Genomic DNA, 22,123 nt, shown 5'->3' with positions numbered 1-22,123 from the left:
CGGGAGCTGAGACCCCACATAATACCCTGCACGAGGTACTACTGTATGTGTTTTAACTCGAGTATTTCCTTTGCTTTATCTCCACCTCTTGGCAGGGCAGTAACCTCCCCAGCTGTCCCCGCTGTGTTCCCAGCATCTATAGGGCCTGGCCCGGCTCCTGACCACTGGTCACCCGGAGGGAGGAACAGCAGGAGGCTCAGTCCCCATGAAGGAACTGGGGGAGATGCAAGGAGGGGAGTTAAAGAAAAAGTCCAGAAGCACGCTGGCCCAGTGAAGCGGCAGGGAGGGTTAGCTCGCTGCACCTGGAGCCAGGAGTAGCCTATGCTTCCTACCCCCCTGCCTTTTTCTTCTTTTCAATTTCTGGGATGGTTGCCATGGAAACTGAGGCCAGTGGTCAGGAGCAGTTGTTGGGCACAGGTCAGCTGGGCCTGCTGGGAGGGCCGGGCAGGAGAGTGGGGCTCCTTCTGTGTGTGCACCCCACCCCCAACGCTGCCACCTGTGGTGTGACCAGCCACGTGAAGCCCTGCTCCTCAGCCAAGGTCGCCGAGGGAGGGGCTATGTCAGAGAGAAAGCCACAGGATAGAAATGTGGGCGGGCAGAGGGGTTCCCATGGCAGTCATGACCTGAGCTGCCCTTTAGAGGGTCGAGCGCCAGGGACCCAAGCCGGCCGGCTTCAGCCTTGGTTTGACCTGCACAGCTCACCTGAAACACTGAACTAACTGCTGTGTGAGTGTCCTGGGGCTGCTGTAACAAAGGACCACACTGGATGGCGGATTTATTCTCTCCCAGAGCTGGAGGCCAGAAGTCTGAGACTGGACTGAAATCCAGGTGTGGGCAGGGCCAGGCTCCATCTGGGGGCCCCAGGGGAGAGTCCTTCCCGCCTCTTCCAGCTCCTGGGGGCCCCAGGCCTGGGCTTGTGGCCGCCACCCACCTCTGCCTCTGTCTTCATGTGGCTTCTCTAATCTGCTTCTGCTAACGCCACTTTTCACTAGATTTAGGGCACACCCAGGTCAGACCAATGGTCTCATCTTGAGACCTGTAATTTTATCCCATCCAGAGACACTTTTCCCAAATAAGGTCACAGTCACGGGCTCTAGGTATTAGGACCTGCTAATTTCGGGGTGGAGGGGGGAGCATTTTTCCATCGACCATAACTGTCAACATTGAAAACTCAAGAGATTTTAATGCCACCACCCCAATCGCTCCCCACCTCCCCACCTCCCCACCACCACCAAGGAGGAAACCTGGGCCAGGGCTCTCTGGGGAGACTGCAGGCCTCTAGGCTGGGGATAAGGCTCCGGAGGGGCGATGAGCTGCTGGGCAGCGATCCACGACCAACTGGGCAGGTCCATGGTTCTCTGCACCCCCCAGGCAGAGCAGGCCCAGGCTGTGTCTGGGGGGGCCGGTGCGGTTCTTACCCCCCTTCCCCCTCAGCAGGAAGAGCTGGTTAGCTCCAAACAGTGGCGTCCACCTGAGCACCCCACCTGCACACTCCCGGCCCCTCCCCATGCCCCACTTCTCATGTGTCCTGTGTAGTGCCCCCCCATGCACCCCACCTGCCCCAACTTCTGTGCCCTGGGCCTTCCCTGCCCTCCCCCATCCCACCCCACCCTCCACACAACGGTGGGCCCTCGCCACCCCGAACTGTTTGCTCAGGCCAGCCCGGACCCCACCCACATTGAGCCAGCTCTCCTCCCGGCCCTCCAGGTGAGCCCAGGTCCTGTGGCCCTCGCTGCCACGTGAATGCCCCCGGGAGCAGCAGCAGTCGCCACGTGAGGGGGCTACTAGGCGGTGGCCTTGGGTGGACGTCCCCTCTCCAGCCTATTTCCTCCTCCTCCATGGCTGTGGCCTTCAGCAGTCTCACCTGGGCTGGGCACCCCCCCACGGACCCCTAAACACTGGGGAGAGGGTCCCCAAGAGCGCCCCAGAGACCGTGCACCTGCCCACAGGACCCAGGACCCTGGCAGTGAGTCAGCAGCCCTGACAGGTCCAGGAGGGGCTCGGCCCGGAGGCTGCAGCTGGGGCTCTTCCATGCACCTCTCAGCCGCCCAGGGGTGGGGGGGCTGCTGCTACTGTCCCCATTCTGAAGATGCCATAACTGAGGCCCAGAGGAGGGTGTGAGCCCTGCCTGGGCCCTGCGGGGACAGGGGGTCCTGGGCCAGTCTTGCCTGGAACCCAGCAAGTACACACCCTGTAGGAGCTTGAGGGGGCGCACCCCAGCTGCTGGTGCCTGAATGAGGGGCCTGTCTGGTGATGTCGCCTCCTACCCAGGCACCTCCTGGGCCCCCAGACCTGCCACCCACACCTCCCTCTTCCCCCCTCCCCCACCGCCAGGAGTAGCCCCGCCCCTCCGTCCCTGGTGGGGCCCCAGCTGAACCCGCCCTGGGAAGAGCAGGAGGGACTGCCAGGGTGGGGGGTGGGGGCGTGGACAGGTTCTCTTTCCAGGGTGTGGTCTGCAATGTCGGGGGTCTTCCGTCCTCCCCAAATTCCCAGAAGCCAGTTCTTGGGCTGAACTGGAGCTGCAGGCCTGGTTGAATCCACAAGTGACAGTCTTGTCACCACTGCCCCAAGGCCTCCGAGAGGCTCAGCGCTGGTCTGCAGGCAAATCGGGTCAGGCGCCCCAACACCACCAACACTCCTCACTCAGCCTGTGCCAGCCAGGCCCTCGAGGAGCAGCCAGGGGGTCCCCCAGGCAGAGGAGCTGCCATCCCACGAGCCTCCAACACGTAAACTCCTCTCTATGAGCGCCTGCACCCCTGCCTGCACCCCTTTCTCCCTCTTCTGCTCGCCCTGCACGCCCAGCCTCACTTCTCACTGGCTCCTCACCCAGGTGCTGATTCCAGCCCGAACCTGCAGGGGCCCTGGCTTCCCCCTGCAGCCACTGCCCGGGGTTCCCTCCCACTTCTCTGGTACCCCTTGTCCCCAGCCTGATTAACGCTGTCCCACCCTGTGCGGCCAGGCTGTCACTCCCAGGACACACTGGGACTCCTTGGCCGTCCCTTGCAGCCCAGGCACCGCCCTTCCATCCCGTGCTGTGGCCTCCCCCTCACCCCACCTCAGCCCTGCTCCAGCGCCAGGACTGTGGCCACGTCCCTCCTGCCCCACTGCCACCCCCGCCTGAGCCTTCCTCCTGGCACATCCCGCCCAAGCCTGGCTCTGCACTAACACAGCTTTGTTTTTTAATTCTTATTCACTTATTTTTGCATCTTTATTGAGATATTTTTGATGTACAATAAATTGCACAATTTACAGTGCACTATTTGAAAAGTTCTGACATTTGCACACCCCTGTGAAACCATCGCCACAATCAAGACCAACGCGCGGTCCAGCACCCAGAGGCCTCCCGCCCCGACCCCAGGCAGCCTCGCTGGGCTGGCGGACCACGCGACGACCCGGCACTGCACGATGCCTCCATCCGCGCGGTGGCGCTGGCGGGCCAGGCTCGCCCCGGACTCGCGGTGGGGCCGCGTCTCTTCTCACCAGCATCATGAGGCCACAGCTCACCCCTCCCCTGCCCACAGACGACCCGGGTTTCTCCGGTTCTTCGCCATTTCAAACAAAGCTGCCATGAACACTCGTGCACGTGCCTTTGCTTCTCCTGAGGACCCAGCAGCGCAGCGGCGGCGAGGATGAGGGTGTGGGTGTGGGTGCGGTGCTGCGCGTTTCACTGCCAAGGGCTGGGTGTCCGACAGACAGCCTGTCCGGAGCTCCCGTGTCCCCACCCTCTGCGTCTGGGCCATTCTGACGGCACGTGCCGGCATCTCACTGGGCTTTTCATTCCAGACAAGCACAGGAAGTTGCTCCCATGTCCCTCCAGGGATGCGCCCATCACCACCTGTGCCCAGACGAGGGCCTCCTGCGGCCCCTCCAGCCACCGCAGCCTCCAGGGGGCTCCTGGTACTTCCAGCCCAAGCCGTCTGGGGACTGCGCCCTCCCACGCCCTCTGGCCCCTGGCAAGGCGCCCTGCATGCTACAAATACACGCACTGGCACTTGCAGAATAAGTTTAGAAAGAAACAAATGTGTGCATGCCAATTCTTCTAAAAAAAAGGTAGAAACTCTGGCAGTTAGAACTCAGAGCCTCGCAAAGCAGGCTCAACAAGCGACGTAGGTCCATTTGGAACTATAAGTGTGACTTGTCTCCCCAGCAAGTCTCTTAAGGAAACAGGGTATGTCCCCTTGGGTGAGCGGGTCCCAGGTGCAGCCAGTGCTCCGGGCACTGGGGTCGGTGGGCTTGGAAAGGCTGCCTGTGGGCTGGGTCTTTCCACCTGTATAACCTCTTTCATGAGAGCACACCCTGGCTGCGTGCTGGCTGCGTGCTGGCTGCGTGCGAGGCACTGAGGATCAAAGGGCCTCAAGTGAGTCCCCAAAGTTGCTTAGACAGACGGGACATGACACCAGACGTGTGCCTTGCAGCCACAGCTCAGGTGGGCAGGGTCTGGGCTTCGCACCGGCCAGGGACCTGGGGCAGGGCTGGGGGGAGGCTAGGGGAACCTACTTTGATAGATAAAACATACATCTGGAGATCACAGTGTGAGAGAAGGAAAAACGAGTTCATTCACCAGGTAACTAGTGACTGGACAATCACGAGCTTTGTAGTAATAACAGATCACAAGTTGTCACCTGTGTAGAACGCCTTCCCAACAGTCCCGCCTCCTGCACTGGCACCTGATCACTGAGGCGGGGGCCGGGTTACCTGCCCAGGTGAATCAGAGGTCACACCCTGGGGGGTCTCACTCTAGAGTCCCCCATGCTGGGGGCACACTTGTTGAGGTGCACTTCACATGCATTCAAGTGCTCAGATCTTACCTGTTGGCCTAACCTTCCCATCTGTGCACACGTGTGCCCACCGCCCTGGTGGCCCTCCTGCCAGCCTCCCCACCATGGGCAGCCTCGCTCTGCCTGCCACCACCACTCGAGCTGTGTCTGTTCTCGAGCTTCCTGCGATGGAACCAGAGGTTGTGGGACATGTGTGAGCTTCTTTCGGCGTAGCTGTTTGGACAGCCGTCTACACAAATGCACCAGTGGTCCCGGCCTTTTCACTCCTGGAGGTGGTCAGCTGAATACACACACAGTGGCCTGTGTGCACGTGCTGTGGGCACACATGGGTTGGTTCCACTTTACTCCACCAATGAACAGGCCCCCGTGGACATCCTCGGACAGTCTCTTTGTAGACAAAAGTCTCCCCCCTGAGTGGACTGCAGGGGTGGCCCAGGGCAAGTGCACTGTGACTGTGCAAGAGCGTGAGGTTTGCCTGCGTGGCTACGCCATGTTACACACCATCTGGCCACGCACGAGAGTCCCGGTGGCCCCATGTCACCTCCACTTGACACTGTCGACCTTTTAATCTGAAGCAACATGCTGGGCGTGTGGTGGGCCCACGTGCTGTTAATTTGCGTTTCTCTGGTGGCCAATACCCAGGAGCCCATTTCTGCTCACTGGCCACCTGGAGCTCTCACCAAGTGCCCATTCGTGTGTGATTTTTAACAAGCTGCCTTTTTACTACTGAGTTGTGGCTTTCTTTCCCTACTCTGGACACGAGTCCTTGGTCAGGGGTACAAATTGCCCATCGTCTCTCCGAGTCTGTGGCTTGCTCTTGCACTTTGATGAGGGTTTTCTTCTAATGAGCCTGCTTGTCATTTGAAAGTCCAATTTACCGATTCTTTTCTTTATGGTTTGTGCCTTCTTTGTCCTTAGAAACCCCTACTCACTCCAAGGTCATGAACATTTTCTCCGAAGTTTCCTCCTAGAAACTTTCTGGTTGTAGCTTCCATTCAGGCCGACGATCCATCTCAAATGCATCTGTGTGGATGGAAGGCCGGGTCCACCACCCACAGGGCCCCCGGCCGCACACGCAACCCTTTCTTCATTGCTGGTGTCCCTGTCAAAACCTGGTGACACACCTATGGATCCAGTTCTGGACTCTGCACTTTATTCACCGGTCATGTGTGGCCTCGTGTCACACCGCACGGGCCTGATTCATGCAGCATGTCTGGAAAGTTGGGCATGTGGACCCCAGTTCTGTTCTAGGTGGCCTGGGCTATTCCAGGTACCCTGCAGTTCACATGAACTTTGGGAATTAGATGGTCAATTTCTATGAAAATCCTGCTGGGGTTCACGTTGGAACAGACAGGGTCATTTGGGCAGAATGCTGTCGCCACAACACCGAGTCCACTCCATGCATATTTCTCCACTTAGTCTTCTAGTTTCTTTAATTTCTGTGTAAGGATCTTACCTGTCATTACACGTGTCCCTAGCTAGTCGGACGATGTGGGGGTAGGGTTAGCGATCAGCTTTCACTTTCTAGCTGTTTGTGGCGGACGATCCAGTTACAATTGACTAGGGACCCTGATCTGCGACCTTATGAAAGTCACACGTCAGTTTCAGTGACATGTCTGTAGATTCTTTCAGATCTTCTGTGTGCACGGCTGTGCCACCTGGGAATTCTTCCTTCACCTCCTTCCTCCCCAACCTTCTGCCTTTTTCTCATCTTTGTGCCCAACTGGACCCGCAGCACGAGGGGGACAGAGGTGGTGAGAGCAGATGTCCCTGTCGTGTTCCTGGCCTGTCCCCAACAGCTGGACTGGTATCACTGCCCTCCACCTCCAAGCCCCTGTCAGTATCCAAATCAGACTCAGAACGACCAGTGACACGCTGTGGAGGGACAGTAAACAGCACCAAGGGTCTCATGAGGGAAAACAACCGACAAACCTGTACCTCGAGCCTGCGCAGGCTTCTGTCAGCGTCCGAGCTGGGCCTTGGCTGCGACTGTCCTCGGCAGGTCACTGGACCCAGTGGGACATGCAGAGAGGCTGAAATTAAATCAATGACACCTGCAGAAATCCAAGTACAAGTGCTCTTTCCTGGCTGACCTGACTTATCTGAAGCCAAGGACGCAGTGAGAACAAGGCATTAGTCATGCTTAGAAAGTACAAGCATGACCTCATGAATAAATCACGCCGAGAGAAGACTGCAAATCGTGCTTCCAGGACTTCCTGTCCGGCTCTAAGTATTCGGATTTAGTTTCTTTCATCATCCACCATCACAGGTGTTAGGGTTGCATTGTGCCCCCACCCCAAAATATGTGTGGGAGTCTCAACCCCCAGAACCACCATGGGACCTTATTTGGAAAGAGGGTCTGTACAGAGGTCAAGTTAACAGAGGTCATTGGTTGGACCCTGATCCAATACGACTGGCATCCTATAAAAAGGAGCGATACAGGCACACAGACATATGTGCACAGAGACAGCACCTCATGAAGGTGAAAGGACGATGCTTCCACAAGCCGAGGACCGTCCAAGACGCCGGCAAACCAGCAGAAGCTGGGGGCGGGCCCTGGAGGGACGTGACCCTGAGACACCTTGGACTTTGGCCTCCAGCACTGACAGAGGATACATACCAGCTGTCTAAGTGCCTCTGTGGTGCTCAGTTGCAGCAGCCCTGGGACACCAACCACCAGGCACCATAATGAAAGCTGGGTTTCCCAGTGTAACCTGTCAATAAACCCCACATTGCTGCGGCTCCATCAGACTCGTTACAATTAATGTGAAAAGTCGACACCAACTCCTATTACACCAACAACGGGCTATTGATGGCACCTGAGAAACTGCGGCTGTGAATTTCGGGGGCTGAGCCTGAGTGGGGCCCCTCAGGAGCTGCGGTCCACCCAGGCCACCCCGAACACTCACAGACGGGCGAGGTGTGGGCCTCCTGGAGACCCCACCTTTCTCCGTCAGCATGGGTCCACATCAGGGCTAAGCAATCTAGTCCCCACCCAGGGTCACGGGGTACAGGTGTGTGTGGACCCCCCCAGGATCCACCCCAGGGCCTTACCTGGCCTCTCCCTGCGGTGCCCTAGCTCATCGGCACGTACAGAAGCCCCGGCGTCCACAGCACAGGTCGGTCCATCTGTGTCCCAGGTGGGGTAGCCCCAGCCAGGGAGAGCAGCGGTGACTCAGACCGCGAGAGCACACGAGGCACGTGCTCCGCGTGCAGCCCCGGGACTCGTCACAGCAGGCCTGGCTCTGCGGCGAGCACATCCTGCCCTTGGAGGTGAGGTGGGTTTTAGACACTGATTCTAACAAGCGGCTCCTACATAAACACCTCGGCAGAACCAGAGCTGAGTCTCTGGCAGCAGAATCTAAAACTGGAAAACTGGGAAAAACAGGCAAAACAAATACAGATAAATTTGTTTTTAATAAAGGAGTTAATTTTCTTTCAACCCTATATAAAACAATAGCAATTAAAAACTTCATTTTTGAAAGTAAAATATTTACATATGAACAAGTAACTGTGCAAAATTTACATGAAAAAATGGAAAGACAGGGATTTCCTAAAAGACAAAATAAAAGGTGTAACAGTTCTCAGGTGTTGATAAAAAATACTGGTCAGCATTCCATTCGCACGCGCGCGAATCAAAGTCTAATGTGAGGGTTCACACGGGGGAAGCCAAAGTATTTACAGTCATAAAAGTACTATCAATAGACAATTTAATACAATAACCTCTGAAAATATAAAGAACCAATTAGTATATTTGTAATAAAAAAATAGGTACAAAGAAGGGGCTTTGCTCTGGACATCTGTAAAGTTGGCCCACAGCGCGCGTACAGTCTCTTAGCAAAATAATTCTAGTTTACGTAGCCATTTTTATGTTATGTGCCAAAAATTATGTACAATTACCGACAAAATACACCAACCATTTTTCAACACTTGATTCACACTGAGAAACATTCTTTTGATGATTCTTCTCAACTTTGATTTTATTTCATCTAAGCTTTCACTTTTAGCTAAAAAACACAGTGCAAGTAAAATATATTTATGCTGAAAAGGTTTTCATTTCTTTTAACTTTACAGCTTTACAAACTATAGCAAATAAAATGCATTTGTACAGATGCTGACCACACATTCAGAGGGGCCGCCAGCACTGGGCTCCACTAACCAGAAAAAGTGACTGAACTCCGAGGAGGGGCGTTTAGATGAATTGTGTGTTCCTCGAGAATTCTGAGCGGAGGGGGAGGAGGGGGGAAAGATAAATAGTCTAAAAAATCAGTTTGCTTTGCCAACTGACTAATATAAAAATAAAATAAATGAAATGAGGTCATTGGCTGCAGACACACACCTATGTAGTAAGTGGGGTTGAACTAAACCAAATGCACAAGTAATGTAAAGACCGCTACGAGGTGACAGAGGGCGGCTAATTATTTGCTAAACGATTCCATCAGTTTTTATATATGGCTTGTTTGGCAAGAAGGCCACTCAATCAAAGATGAGTTAGGATTTCATTGTCCTTTAAGAGTCCACGGGCTTCTGAATTCTGTTACAGAAACGAGTTTGCTTCCGCACTGAAGAGCTGACTTAGAAACAGGAATATAAAACTGTTCCGTTGCAAAGAGGTGGCTGTTTTTTAAACAATATCCCATTTGCTTGTTACAAAAAGGCGTAATCTGCAAATATATAAAAACGTCCCCAGGCGTCTCCCTCCGAGGTGCCGCCCGTCCTGTGCTACTTAAGGAACGCTTTGTAGAGCAACAGTGAATGGCTTGTCTCGCGTTCATTTTCTAAACAAAATATGAGGTCCCTGAGGTTGACCCGCGTGATCCTTTGTCGCGTGAACTGTCTGGGGGTTCCGACGCCGGAGCTGCCTGGGACCGCCGAGCCCGGGCCCGACCCCTGCTGATGAGAAAGGAGAAGACAGCCGAGTTAGTGGTGCGCAGGGGTGGGCAGGACCCACGGCGCTGGAAGGAAGGGGCAGGGCCAGGAGCTGGCCGAAGGACGGCACGCCTCGGGGCAACTTGTGTCTCCCCTACAGTGTCCTAAGGAACCCCATTCTGGAGGAAGCCAGGCTTGGGATGGGCTCCTTCCTGAGGCCTATGCCTTGAGCTGCAGTGCTTTACGAGTCCCTAACGGGGCAGGGCGACAGCAGGGGCACGGACCCCACGGCGAACTCCACACTCAGAACACCAACCCTCGCAATTCCCCAGAGCTCAGACTCTGGCCCCTGCACTGAGGAAGGAAGAGGTGAGGCTGCTGCCCCAAGGGGATGGCGGACGGCTCCCGGGCTTGTAGCAGGTGTCCCCACCTCCACATGTCCGGGGCTGAGGCGAGGCCCAGGCACGCCTGGGGCCAGCTGTGTCATCCCCATTTCGCTGACAGAGGCACACTCCCAACGGCACAAGGTCTAACTTCCTGGACAGGACAGGCTGGTGGTCAGCTGGTTGGGCCGCGGCACTCCGTGGTCACCACGGTCATCCGTGGCCCAGAGGGGACTCCCTGCTGGTCTGAGCCAAGGCACTGCTGTCTCCGGCTGAGGCAGCAGCTGGGCTCAGGGCTCAGGTACCCGGCTGGATCGGCCCCCTGGGGATTCGTCATCGTGGCTGAGTCTCTGCCGCCTGCCTGCTCGTTGAGACAGAGTTTCGGGCTGGTCTTCCTGGAGGAGTCTCGTCGTGTCAGCAGCAGCAGCACCCTGTGGTCTCAACCGGTCAGCATCTCCATCGGACATTCCGGGGCACAAACCACACAACTCCCAACTGGACGGCTCTTGTTTTTCGTTCGGAGTGAAAACTAAGTGTCTGTGTTCTGATGGTTAAAGTTGCTCATGTATATTTCAAGAGCAAAAATCACAGTGGTATTTTTACAGCATTTCTCAAGGATTACGTAAGAAGGTGGGAGTACTAAGGCACGAGCCGCAGTGCTGAGAGCGGCCAGCAGGTGGCAGGCGAGGCCGCACTCCCGGCCTCCACCTGGGCCCCTTCCCAGACCCATCCGCTGAGTCTCCTCTTCCACTGATAACTTTCTGTGCACCCCCTCCGAACCCCTAGCCGCCTCCACGGCCATCCGACGTCTACTTTTCCTTGTTTGAAACAACTACTTGGCCTTTCTCGGCGGTTCTCCCTGAATCTCCACAACAGCCCTAAAGGAGCATCTTGCATAAGAGAAAAACTGCACCCCTAAAAAGACTGATGAAAACAAGCGCTTTAGAGAAGGACACGGACCCACCCCGCCAGCACAGCCCAACAGAAGGGCTGGCATCTCTCCCAGGGGCCTGCGGATCTGGATCTGGACCCCAGAACCCAGGGAAGCCTGGAAGGCAGCAGGCAGCTCTGGAAGGAAAGTCGGGGGGCCCACGGACGGGGCCACCCTGACCTTGGAGCTCAGAGCAAGAACGGCTCTGCCCAAGTGACAGATCCAACACCACTGCCACTCTCTCTCGGTTCTGCACCGTACCTGATGTTTCTACTTTCAAAATGGTTCAAGGGCCTCATCAGCTGGGACAAGGGAGAGGCACGCAGGTTAAAGGGTGAAGGTCAGAAATCAAACGGTATTTTCTAACAACAAAACAGATGAACAAACACAACAGACTTATAGACACAGAACCAACTGGTGGTTCCCAGAGGGAAGCGGGAGGGAAGGGGGGATGGATGGAACGGGTGCAGGGGGTTAGGGGTGCAAACTTCCAGTGCTGCAGTCAGTCAGCTACAGGGGTGTGGCGACAGCATAGACAACTGTCAGTGATGCCACAATGACTGCACAGTGACAGGAGGGGACGAGACTCGTTGTGTGATCCCTTCGCAGTGTATGCAGCAATCGCACCACTGCTGTATGCCTCAAACTAATATAATCTTGTGAGTCAATTAAACTTCGACATCAAAACAAATAATTACTTCGATGCAACATTTTTTAGATCTCAAAACTGGTGCCAAAGTCCTGATGGGCAAGCGTCCGCAGGGCGGGTGAGGGCGGCCAGCGCCTCCCGGCCTGGGCAGCACAACCCAGCTCCTTCCCTCTGAGGGTCTCAAGGTCAACGGCAATGCCACAGGCCCACAAGAAACCAGCACTTCTCATGGTTCTCTGGACTTGCATGAAAGTCTGTGCTCCAAGATATCCTGCTGGAGGCTCAACTTTCTTCTCATGACATGGGGTAGGTGCTGTTTTCTCCATTTCTCCCCAAAAGAGGGCACATGCTCCCTGACTTCCGTCCAGGGTCTCTGGTGCTGCTGCTGGTGGGGTTCTGGCTCCGAGCCTGCAGGTGGGGAACCTGGTCTAGTTTCAGAGCCCCACAGGGGAACGTGAGGCAGAGGCCTGGGCCAGGGTGGCAGTATGCTCTGCCCATGGCCGCCAAACAACCCCCGCAGTGACCCAGACAACAGACAGCTCGGCGGGCAACGCAGACAACAGTCCTGGGAGGGACTCCAGCACCGACAACATGCACGCTCAGAGGGCTGGTCCTGTTGCGCCTGTCTGCAAGCACTGGGGCTGCTTCAGTGACCCTGCACATGTCCTGTACACGGTCCCCAAGCAGTGTCCTCCGAAGAGGGCGCTACGAGTGCTCATGTGCCCTCACAGGGCTGGTGGAAGGGTGGACAAAAGGAGCTGCTCTTCCCAAGGCAGTCTTTCCAGTGCCAACGTGACGGCCAACAAATAAACAAATGGAAGAAACCGCCCTCTGTCCAATCCCAACTGCCTATGGGCCCACAGTGCACAGAGCCAGGCACCCTCATGTCCGCGGAGAGCCTCCTGCATGTGCCCACTTCCCATGGGTGCCCGCCAAAGTGACTGAGAACGTCCCCTGGGGCCACCGTGGGCCATGGAGACCTTGACTTCACCTCTGTGCTCCAGGAGCCCCGTCCCACAACGCTGAGAGCACGATACCCACCAGCGGCCCAGGGCGCTGCAAAGGGTACACAGGTGAGAAGCATCCGGGGTTCACTTTGGGTCAGAACGCCAGAGGCCCGACCGGCTCACCTGCCCCCCTACGACGCCATGGTTCCCTCACTGGTCTGTGCCCCATCTCTCTGTCCTCACTGTCATGAAACGGAACACACGCCAGGACGGGCAATCAGGACACTTCGAAGAACAGCAGCTGTGACACAGATACTCGGGTAATCAGCTTGAAAGAGTGACCACTGCTCGCAGAAGGTGAAGACACCATGGTTGCCGCTTACCCCAAGATCTCTCACCATCTCCCCAAAACAATGAACAAGAGGGAAACCCAGACCTGCACAGACAATGCTCTATCAGCGTCCTGTGAACTTGGGGACGCCCAAGCCTCAACAGGACCCCAAGGGAGACAAGAATTGGTGTCCCCAACGGGGTCTCACTGCACCTCAGACCACCCAGCAAAGATGGAGGATGCAAAGAGTAGGGCTACGGTCCCAAAACCATCACCAGAAAGGCGGGGCCCACCCCATGTGCCCAATCCTAAAATGGGTCCAAGGGCACAGACTTGGGGGGTGGGGGGTTAAGTGCAGGAGACGGAAGGGGAGGCCTAAAACAAGCTCAGCATCAGGACACATGACTCCTCTCTACAACCAAAACAAACAAAACACCTGCCAAGTAGGGCAGCCTTCGCGATGCTGTCAGAAGAGGGCGCCATCAGACCGTGACTCTTGTGAAATGAACAAGAGATTAGCAAATCCATAAAGCACCACTGCAAAAATCGGAAAATGAAATTCCACGTGTATCAGAGATAAACAGCCTGCAAAAACGAAAACTGTTAGATGACACTTTCAACAACAAAAATATACTTAAGCATTTGAGCATCTAAAAATCACCTTGAATCAAAATCTCAAAAATTAGACAAGAAACAGATTTAAAAACAGAAGGAAATGACAATCGACAGCAAGGAAAAAATGGAAAAAAAGACAAAATTACCTAAGAAATTAATCAGTTGCACGGTGCCCAGGGGAGAACAGACTCAAATGAAAATGCAGTAAGAGGCACTGATGAATGGCAGAAAACAAGAGAAAACGAGGTAAGGTAAAAATTAAGTGTTGGAGAGAAAAGATGGTGGAAATGGAAGACAAGCAAAGAAGAACTCATAATATATCTATGTCAGAGTCCCTGAAGAAGAAAATAAACAATGGATCAGAACTGACACTTAGGGCCGGCCCGGTGGCTCAGGCGGTTGGAGCTCCATGCTCCTGACTCCAAAGGCTGCTGGTTCGATTCCCACATGGGCCAGTGGGCTCTCAACCACAAGGTTGCCAGTTCAACTCCTCGAGTCCTGCAAGGGATGGTGGGCTCCGCCCCCTGCAACTAAGATTGAACACAGCACCTTGAGCTGAGCTGCCGCTGAGCTCCCAGATGGCTCAGTTGGTTGGAGCGAGTCCTCTCAACCACAAGGTTGCCAGTTCGACTCCCCCAAGGGATGGTGGGCTGTGCCCCCTGCAACTAGAAATGGGAACTGGACCTGGAGATGAGCTGCGCCCTCCACAACTAAGACTGAAAGCAGAACAACTTGAAGCTGAACGGCACCCTCCACAGCTAGGATTGAAGAGACAGCAACTTGACTTAGAAAAAAGGCCTGAAAGTGCACACTGTTCCCCAGTGGAGTCCTGTTCCCCTTCCCCAATAAAATCTTTAAAAAAAAAAAAAAAAAGGAACTGACACTTAAAAACTACAATCCAAGAAAACTTTCAAGAAATAGAAACAAAACAAAATCTACACACCTAAACGGCCCCAGTGAGTATCAGGGAAAATTAACCCATAAAAATAAACTCTAACCAACCCTCATCAAACGAGTAGTCTTCAAAGACAAAGATCAATGAATTATAAAGGCAGGAGAATTAAGCTGGCATCAGGCTTCTCAAAACCAACCTACAAAGCAAGGCAGCCACGGAACAGCATTAAAAAGAAACCACTGACAGGACGCATGAACCAAGGATTTTACATCCAGCCAAACGTCCTCCGTATCAGGGCCAAAGAAAACCTGTTTTCAACATACAAATGGGACCGTGCACCCACGGCTGTTGTGAGGGCTCTGCCACAGGCTGGGCACCATCCAGCGAGAGACGACGGGAAACTGCAGCAAAAAGATGGACGGAAACCAGCATTTATAATATACACCTAACACCAACGAACGTGAGGAAAAGCTAGAGGACTAACGACATGCGTCCTGTGCTGTGACAAAGTGGAACTAATGTGACAAAGAGAAGGGAGAGGGAACGGAGCACAGGATGAGCTGACGGTTGTAGCGCCAACAGGTGGGGCTGAAGGCCGAGAAAACTCAATGGGAAGGAGCTCTGTGAGGTCGCACCCAGTAAGTTCCAGAGCGCAGGACGGGAAACGGCACGCTGCAGATGGGCGCCTGTATCACACTCCCTTCGAGGAAGACAGAAGGGGCTACGTATGCCGAGTGGAAACGAGGCGGCAGCTGGAGCAGCACAGCCCTGTGTGTGTACAGCTCGGACTCTCAGAACTGTGGCGAGGCCTCACCCCAAAAACTAATGAGGAAACTCAACTAAGATGTGGGGGAATCCAACATGGAGCACATGCAGCGACCAAAGAACAGGACTGCACTCGAGGGAGTGGCGGCCACGCCGCAGGGGGCGGCACGAAGGGCTCAGCAGGTAAGGTGGGCGGCGACACCGACCGGCTGGCCTGCACCCGGGAGGCCATCACACTGGCCACAGAGTCTCCTCCTCACGGGGCTCAGCTCTTCTGAGACCCTGTCTGTCCACCGGGACTGCACAAGCCGGGATGAGAACCAGCCTCCTCACAGAAGGCACGAGGCAGGCCGTGCGCTCAGACTGGATTCCAGCTGAGGGCTACAGACACACACACTGTTTTCAGTAGTTACAGACGGACAGAAACCAGGCCAGCACTGACGGGTGTGTGCACGTGGGGATGCACACGTACCCGGGGGTACACTGGCGGCGGGGTGGCTGGAAGCAAGACACCCCAGGAGGATGCGCTCACCCAGGGCCCAGACCCTGGTCCCAAACACGGCTCTTCCACAAAAGGAACCAGGCCCCTCAGGTAAAGGGCTGACTCCACAGTCATGGCAGGAAAATGTAAGACGAGCCTGGAACGGTGTGCAGTGTGACAAAGTCCGAAATCTTCCAGACAGGACGGGTCGTGCTGAAAGGGCCCAGGCACCGGCCTGAAGGAGAGCTCAGTGACCAGGGCTGGGCCGGCTGAGCACCCAGACGAACAGCACTGCCGATGGGATAAAATCAATGTCCACACTCACGGAGCAGGTAACTGAATGAATACACGATGGCGGGGTGGGGGCCGTGACAGGAGGCTTCCTCCTCACACAGGGGAGGACACCAGACAGACACCGCCCCTGAAGCCAGCGGCGCCATCTGTGAGGGGAAGGCTGATGGCACACAGCACAGCAACAGGGACATCTGTCATACGCTGACTACACAGGACAACAGGGGCTCCCAGGCAGAGCCCCCTGAACCCAGGTTCAGGTCTCCCCAGCAACAGGGCCTCCTGACACACATCCTGAGAAGGACACTGTCACTTTGTGACAGGCCAGCAAAATTAAGTAACCTGGCTTGAGCCATGAGGAAACATGACATGGGCCCAAAGTAAGGAACTTTACCAAATAACCAACCTATACTCTTCAAAAGCGTCAAGATAGAAAAGCCAAGGAAAGACTGAAGAATTGTCACAGACCAGAAGAAACGAAGGAGACGTGATGACCAAATGCTAGGAGGGAGGGACCCCAGACAAAATCCTACAACGGGAAACAGACGTTGGTGGAAAAACTGGAAAACATCAAGGACAAAAATTTGTAGAAGACACATCTGATGAATGACTGTTACCACACCATACAAAGGACTCTGAAAACTCAGTAAGAAAACAAACAACCCAATTAAAACCGGGCCAAAGACCTGAGCACACCTTGCCCAAGAAGATACACAGACGGCAAATAAGCACAGGAGATGCTCCCCATCTCGGCATCAGGGAAACGCAAATTAAGGCAACGAGACAGCCCTGCACCCGTCAGGACGGCCACGACCCAGAGCACCGACACCACACGCCGGCGGGGACGTGGAGCCACGGGAACCCTCAGTCACTGTGGGGAGAGCAAACGGTGCAGCCGCTTTGGAGGACAGTTTGGCAGTTTCTTACAGAGCTAAACATACTCCTAGGATCCAGCAATCATGCTCCTTGGTATTTACCCAAAGGAGCTGGAAGCTTGTCCACACGAAACCTGCACACGGACGTTTACAACAGCTTTATGCACAATCGCCAGAAGTTGGAAGCCACCAGGATGTCCTCCAGTGGGTGATGGATAAACAAACTGTCCATCCAGACAGTGGAATATTACTCAGCACTAACAAGAAATGAGTTGTTGGGACATGAAAAGACACGGAGGAACCTTAAATGCACATGACTAAGCGAGAGAAGCCAATCTGAAAAGGCTGCACCCGTGTGATTCCAACTACACGACCTTCTGGAAAAGACAAAACCAAGGAGACAGAGAAGACCAGTGGGTTCCAGGGGGCGGAGGGTGGGGGGGATGGACGGGGGAGCACAGGGGACTTTCAGGGCAGTGAATTACTGTGTGTGACACTGTAATGGTGGGTACATGACATTACACGTGTCCAAACCCACAGAACGTCCAACAGCGAGTGAGAGGGACCCTAATGTCACCTGTAGACTCAGGGTGACAATGTGTCAACGTTGGTCCATCTATTGTAATAAATGCACCATCTGGTGCGGAGGCAGACAGTGGGGGGCTGTGCACAGGGGGTAAGGGGAACAGGGGAATCTCTGTACCTTCCGCTCACTTTTGCTGTGAACTTAAAACTGCTCTAACAAATAAAGTTTATTAATTTAAAAAACTAAATTCTGAAAAACGAAATCAAATAAATTCTTCAGTTAAGAGTATCATACCAATGACATATTGGAGAAAGCTGGGTGAGAGACATACAGACACTCTCTAAAATTTTCGTTAACTTTCCTGTGTGTCTAAAACTAGTTCAAAATAGAAAGTTTTTAAAAAGGACATACCCTAAGGAAAGAAATCTAAACTCAAAAAAAAATAAAAAATAAAAATAAAAGGCATTATCTCTGATTAAGAAAGGCATATAGAGGACTTTAAAATTCTGAATTTTGTGTTAATCATTATGTATGTTAACACGAGTATCCCTCAAGTTCAAAAACAGGCAAAACCAGCACCGCATAAAAGGACTCCCATGACAGTCTCTGATGACATGCTTCTTCCCACTGTCTCATTAGGTTCTCTCTTGGTCCTTTCACTCCACCCCACGTTCTCCCCCACGCCCATGTCCCATCAGTTTGGAAGCACACGTCCCTTACAGGTCACTCTGGATATTTTGACACCCAAGTCAAAAATTAATCAGTATGCCTTTCCCACATGCCCTCCCCTCCTAGCACAGGGACCCCAGCAGCCAAAGCAGCTGGGAAATCGGTTTCATTGAGCCAAACACCACATACCCTGAGAGCAATGGAAACCAGACTCTCCCAGAGAAGGGATCCGTAAGCATGGAGAAGAAGGCAGTAGGGAGAGGTCCTGAGGGGCTGCACTAGAACCTGAGAGTGGCCACAGCACACAGGATGGGTTTTGCCATGACAGGGTCACACGCCATACCACACATGCACACCAATGCACACACGTACCCCAGGGTCTGACGGCTGCGGGGCCCGGAAGCAGGGACCCTCCCGCAGCTGTCAGCATGCACAGTGCTCAGACGTTGGTCTCTGAACACTGCCCTCCATTGAAAGAAACCAGGGCTGGCGAGGGCAGGGGCGGGACAAGAGGTGCCTGGACACCTCATGCCAGTAAAAACGCAATGCTGAAAAAGTGAGGGCGACATTTCAAAAGGATATAGAAACCAGCTTGAAGAAGCTTCCACTGACCAAATCTAGAAATAATGAGAGTATTGATTACAACCCACTGGATACAACAGGAATCCACCAGTCCATACACTCTGATGGATGGATGGTTGGATGGGTGGATGGATGGATGGGTGGATGGATGGATGGATGGAAGGATGGAAGGATGATGGATGGATGGATGGATGGATGGATGGAAGGAAGGAAGGATGAAGGAGGGAGTAGGGAGAATGGCAGCTCTTCTTTACAGCAGAAGGCACTGAATGGAGAAGGCGTGGTGGCAAACAGGCACCGGGCACTGCAGGGGTACCGACGAATGGTGCTGCACCTGGTGGAGGTCTGATGAGAACAGAGTATCTGCATACTCCTGGACTATCTCCTTATTAAATGAGTCCATATAAAGGAATAACGGTGACTACACGGCACAGTAACCTGGCAGACACCAGCTTAGCCAGGTGACCAAAGTTAAGGTCACCCACGGTAGCAAGGTCAACACTGACCTCCCGCCGTGAAGACCAGAGCAGAGCACCGTCCACACTGAGGTATTTCCGCCAAACCGAACACACCTGGCTGAGGGCCACCCCGAGCACAAGGCCCGTGCTCTTGAACACTGCCCAGAAGGGGACATACGGAAGACTAACGACGCATGCTACTGGATGTCACACGTTCCCAGACCAAAGAGGAAAAGAGACACTGCGGGGACGGCTGGGGCACGTGACCGCGTCTGAGGACCGGCTGGTGGCCGTGGATCATCAGCACTGATTTCCCGACTGGCAGCAGTGACGACAGAGAGTGTCTGATAGTATTAGCATTTAGGAGTGACGGGACATCCGATAAAAAAAGATTACGTGTGTGCATATATATGTATGTGTGAAATGTACATGTAATACACAAACGCACACACGTGTACATGCGCACACGCAGAGAGACAGGGTGCAGAAGTAAATGTGACAAAACGTTCAGAATGACAATCTGAATAAAGGGAGTTCTTTGTACTATTTCTGCAACTTACTACAGGTTTAAAACTATTTTAAATTAAAGAAAAAAAATTTGAAAGAAGTTCACCAATATATTCTGGAAAGACGGTAACGGGGCAGCCACATTTAGGATCTCCCCAGAGGCCCACATAAGACACAGAGCAACCAAGCAGCAAAACCAAGACCAGCAGACAGTACTGAAATCCACACCAGGGAAGACGAAGCCCGAGCAGCCACATGCCTGTCCGGGGCCGCAGAACTGCGGGGTGCGTCCAGGGAAAGCACCTGGGCACCGCCAGGCCGGAAGCCCCAGGAGCAGCAGGACCTCCCTGGAAAGAGCGGCAGGCTCATCTGAGAGCCCCTAAACCTGGGAGAGGGTCTGTCCCCTCACACCGCAGCCCGGACGTTGGGGACCCTCCCCAGCCCCCCAGGGCTCTCCATCAGCACAGGCTCTCACACGGAAGAGGCTCTGTGGGGAGGGGAGTGAAAGCTGAGCAGGACGAGCACAACGAAGACAGAGGAAGGTTCCAGTGAGACACAGAGGAAAGCAGAGCCACGGGCTCTCAGAAGGAGAGTTCCCACATTTTTATCCCTTCATGAAAGCAACACAGGAACACAGTGAAGTTACAAAGCACCTCAAATCACACGTCTCTTAACAGTCCAGCAAAACTAACTTCACGTAGAAGTAAAGCAACAGCAAAGCATGAAGATCAAGTCCCATCCAAGTTACTACAGGAAAGAAAGAGAGTAAGAAGCAAAATAACATCCCCACAGATGATGAAAACCACCAAAAGGGCATAATCAAAAACAGATGAAAACTGTAATGTTTATTTCACAACAAGCTAAAGGCATTAAGAAAATAATAAAAGGCATGAAGGAACAACATAAATCAGAATCAGCGAAATTTAGAAATGAGGTGACAAAGTTAAGAATTAGAAACTAGAAATAAAAGAAAATTTCATTTGAGAAATAAAGACTAAACTAAAAAGAACACAACAGCAAATAAACATAACAAATAACACCTTAAGAAGGAATTAAGAAGATGAAAAGAATGAAAACTATATAAAATTGTTTAAAAAGAGAGATTTAAAGGATTCAGGTAAAGAAAATACAAGACATGAAAAACAGAATCTCTGAAGAGGAAAACAAAATACAAAAAGAACATTAAAGAAAATGCTCCTGAATAAGAAAAGATTTGGAACTGCATGTTGAAAGAACACACCCATACTGAGAATGCCAACCCAGAATAACCAATGCCAAGTAAAATAAAGGCTTTATAGAAAAGGCTTCTTTGGGCATCTTTGGGCAAAAAGAACACATGACATAGAAGAGAAATACAACTATCATCAGACTGACAGCAATACTTTATCCCAGGAAAAAGTATGGAGAAGCAGTTAAGATTCTCAAGGAAAGAAAACGTGATCCAAGGATTTTATAGCTGTCAAAACTGACCTTCAAGTTAAAAGGTCACAAACGGTTATCAATATGCAAGAATTTGGGGAACACTGCCCCCATGAACCATTCCAAAAGAATCTGGTAGAGAATGAGACTCAGAAAACCAAAATGACTAAACAGACGTCAACATACACACTAGTCATCAGTATTAAACACACAGTGACTCGTGGCCCTCAGATGCAAGGAGGGCTAATGGGAGAGAGCAGACGAAGTAACAGCTGTATCATGTGTTAGCTCTGTAGCAAGCAGGCACATGGGCATGAAATGACAGTCTTCACTAGAGTCCAGCCTGCCTGAGAAGACAGACCTCATGCACACTCCTGACATCCAGCCACGGTGCCAAAAGGCCTTTCCCCAGGAGTCAGGATCACCAGCTTACTCACCTGAACAAAGCCTAGCACCAAACCTGCACAGGGAGGGCACAGTTTGCAGCTGAGGCCCACTGAGTTGGAGAGGCTTCAGAAATGCCGTGAGCTTTCTACGGACTCTCACTAACACCAAAGTGAAAAACAAAGCTGAGTAGCTGAGCTGTCTGCTAAACCACAGCTGCACTCTTTAGAGGAAGATGGAAATGCATGGTCTCTCCACGTGTCACTCACAATACCCAGCATTCAAACAGCAATCACTAGACAGCAGAGGAATAGGAAAGTGTGACCCGTCATCCAGGAAACGGCAGCTGACAGACACCAAACCCGAGATAGCCCAGATGTTGGACTTGACAAAGACATTATGCAGCTTTTATAAATAGGTTCAGAGAATAATGGGAAAATGTGGTCTCAATAAGTGAGCAGACAGGGAATCTCAGCAAAGAATGGGAAACCATAAAAAGGACCTAAACAGAAATCCTAGAACGACAAAATACATTAACAAACGAGAATGTCACTGGAGGGGCTTAACAGCTGATGAGATAACAGAACTCCATGTGGTCAGGGAACTTGAGGAAAAAACAGCAGAAATCATCCATTCTGAAGAAAGGTCTAATATACGTGTAATTGGGAGTCCCAGTAGAAAAAAGACTGGACAGAAAACAATTTTGAAAAAATAAAGGCCAAAATATTCCAAATTTGAGGAAAACACTGACCTAGAGTTCAAGGAACC

General features: G+C 52.9%; 1 protein-coding gene across 1 annotated transcript in view; it reads right to left on the bottom strand.

The window, feature by feature from the left end:
- Positions 1 to 8,176: 8,176 nt before the first annotated feature.
- TAF4 (TATA-box binding protein associated factor 4) overlaps positions 8,177 to 22,123 on the bottom strand; it is a 62,667-nt gene continuing 48,720 nt past the window's right edge. Inside the window, 1 exon segment of the mRNA XM_074318206.1 lies at positions 8,177 to 9,668. Within this exon segment, the coding sequence (XP_074174307.1) occupies positions 9,501 to 9,668 (168 nt within the window). The 3' untranslated portion in view covers positions 8,177 to 9,500.

The sequence above is a fragment of the Rhinolophus sinicus genome, linkage group LG13 (genome assembly GCF_036562045.2).
Source record: "Rhinolophus sinicus isolate RSC01 linkage group LG13, ASM3656204v1, whole genome shotgun sequence".
In the NCBI taxonomy this organism is placed as follows: Eukaryota; Metazoa; Chordata; class Mammalia; order Chiroptera; family Rhinolophidae; genus Rhinolophus; species Rhinolophus sinicus.
This window is presented reverse-complemented; position numbering and strand designations above follow the sequence as displayed.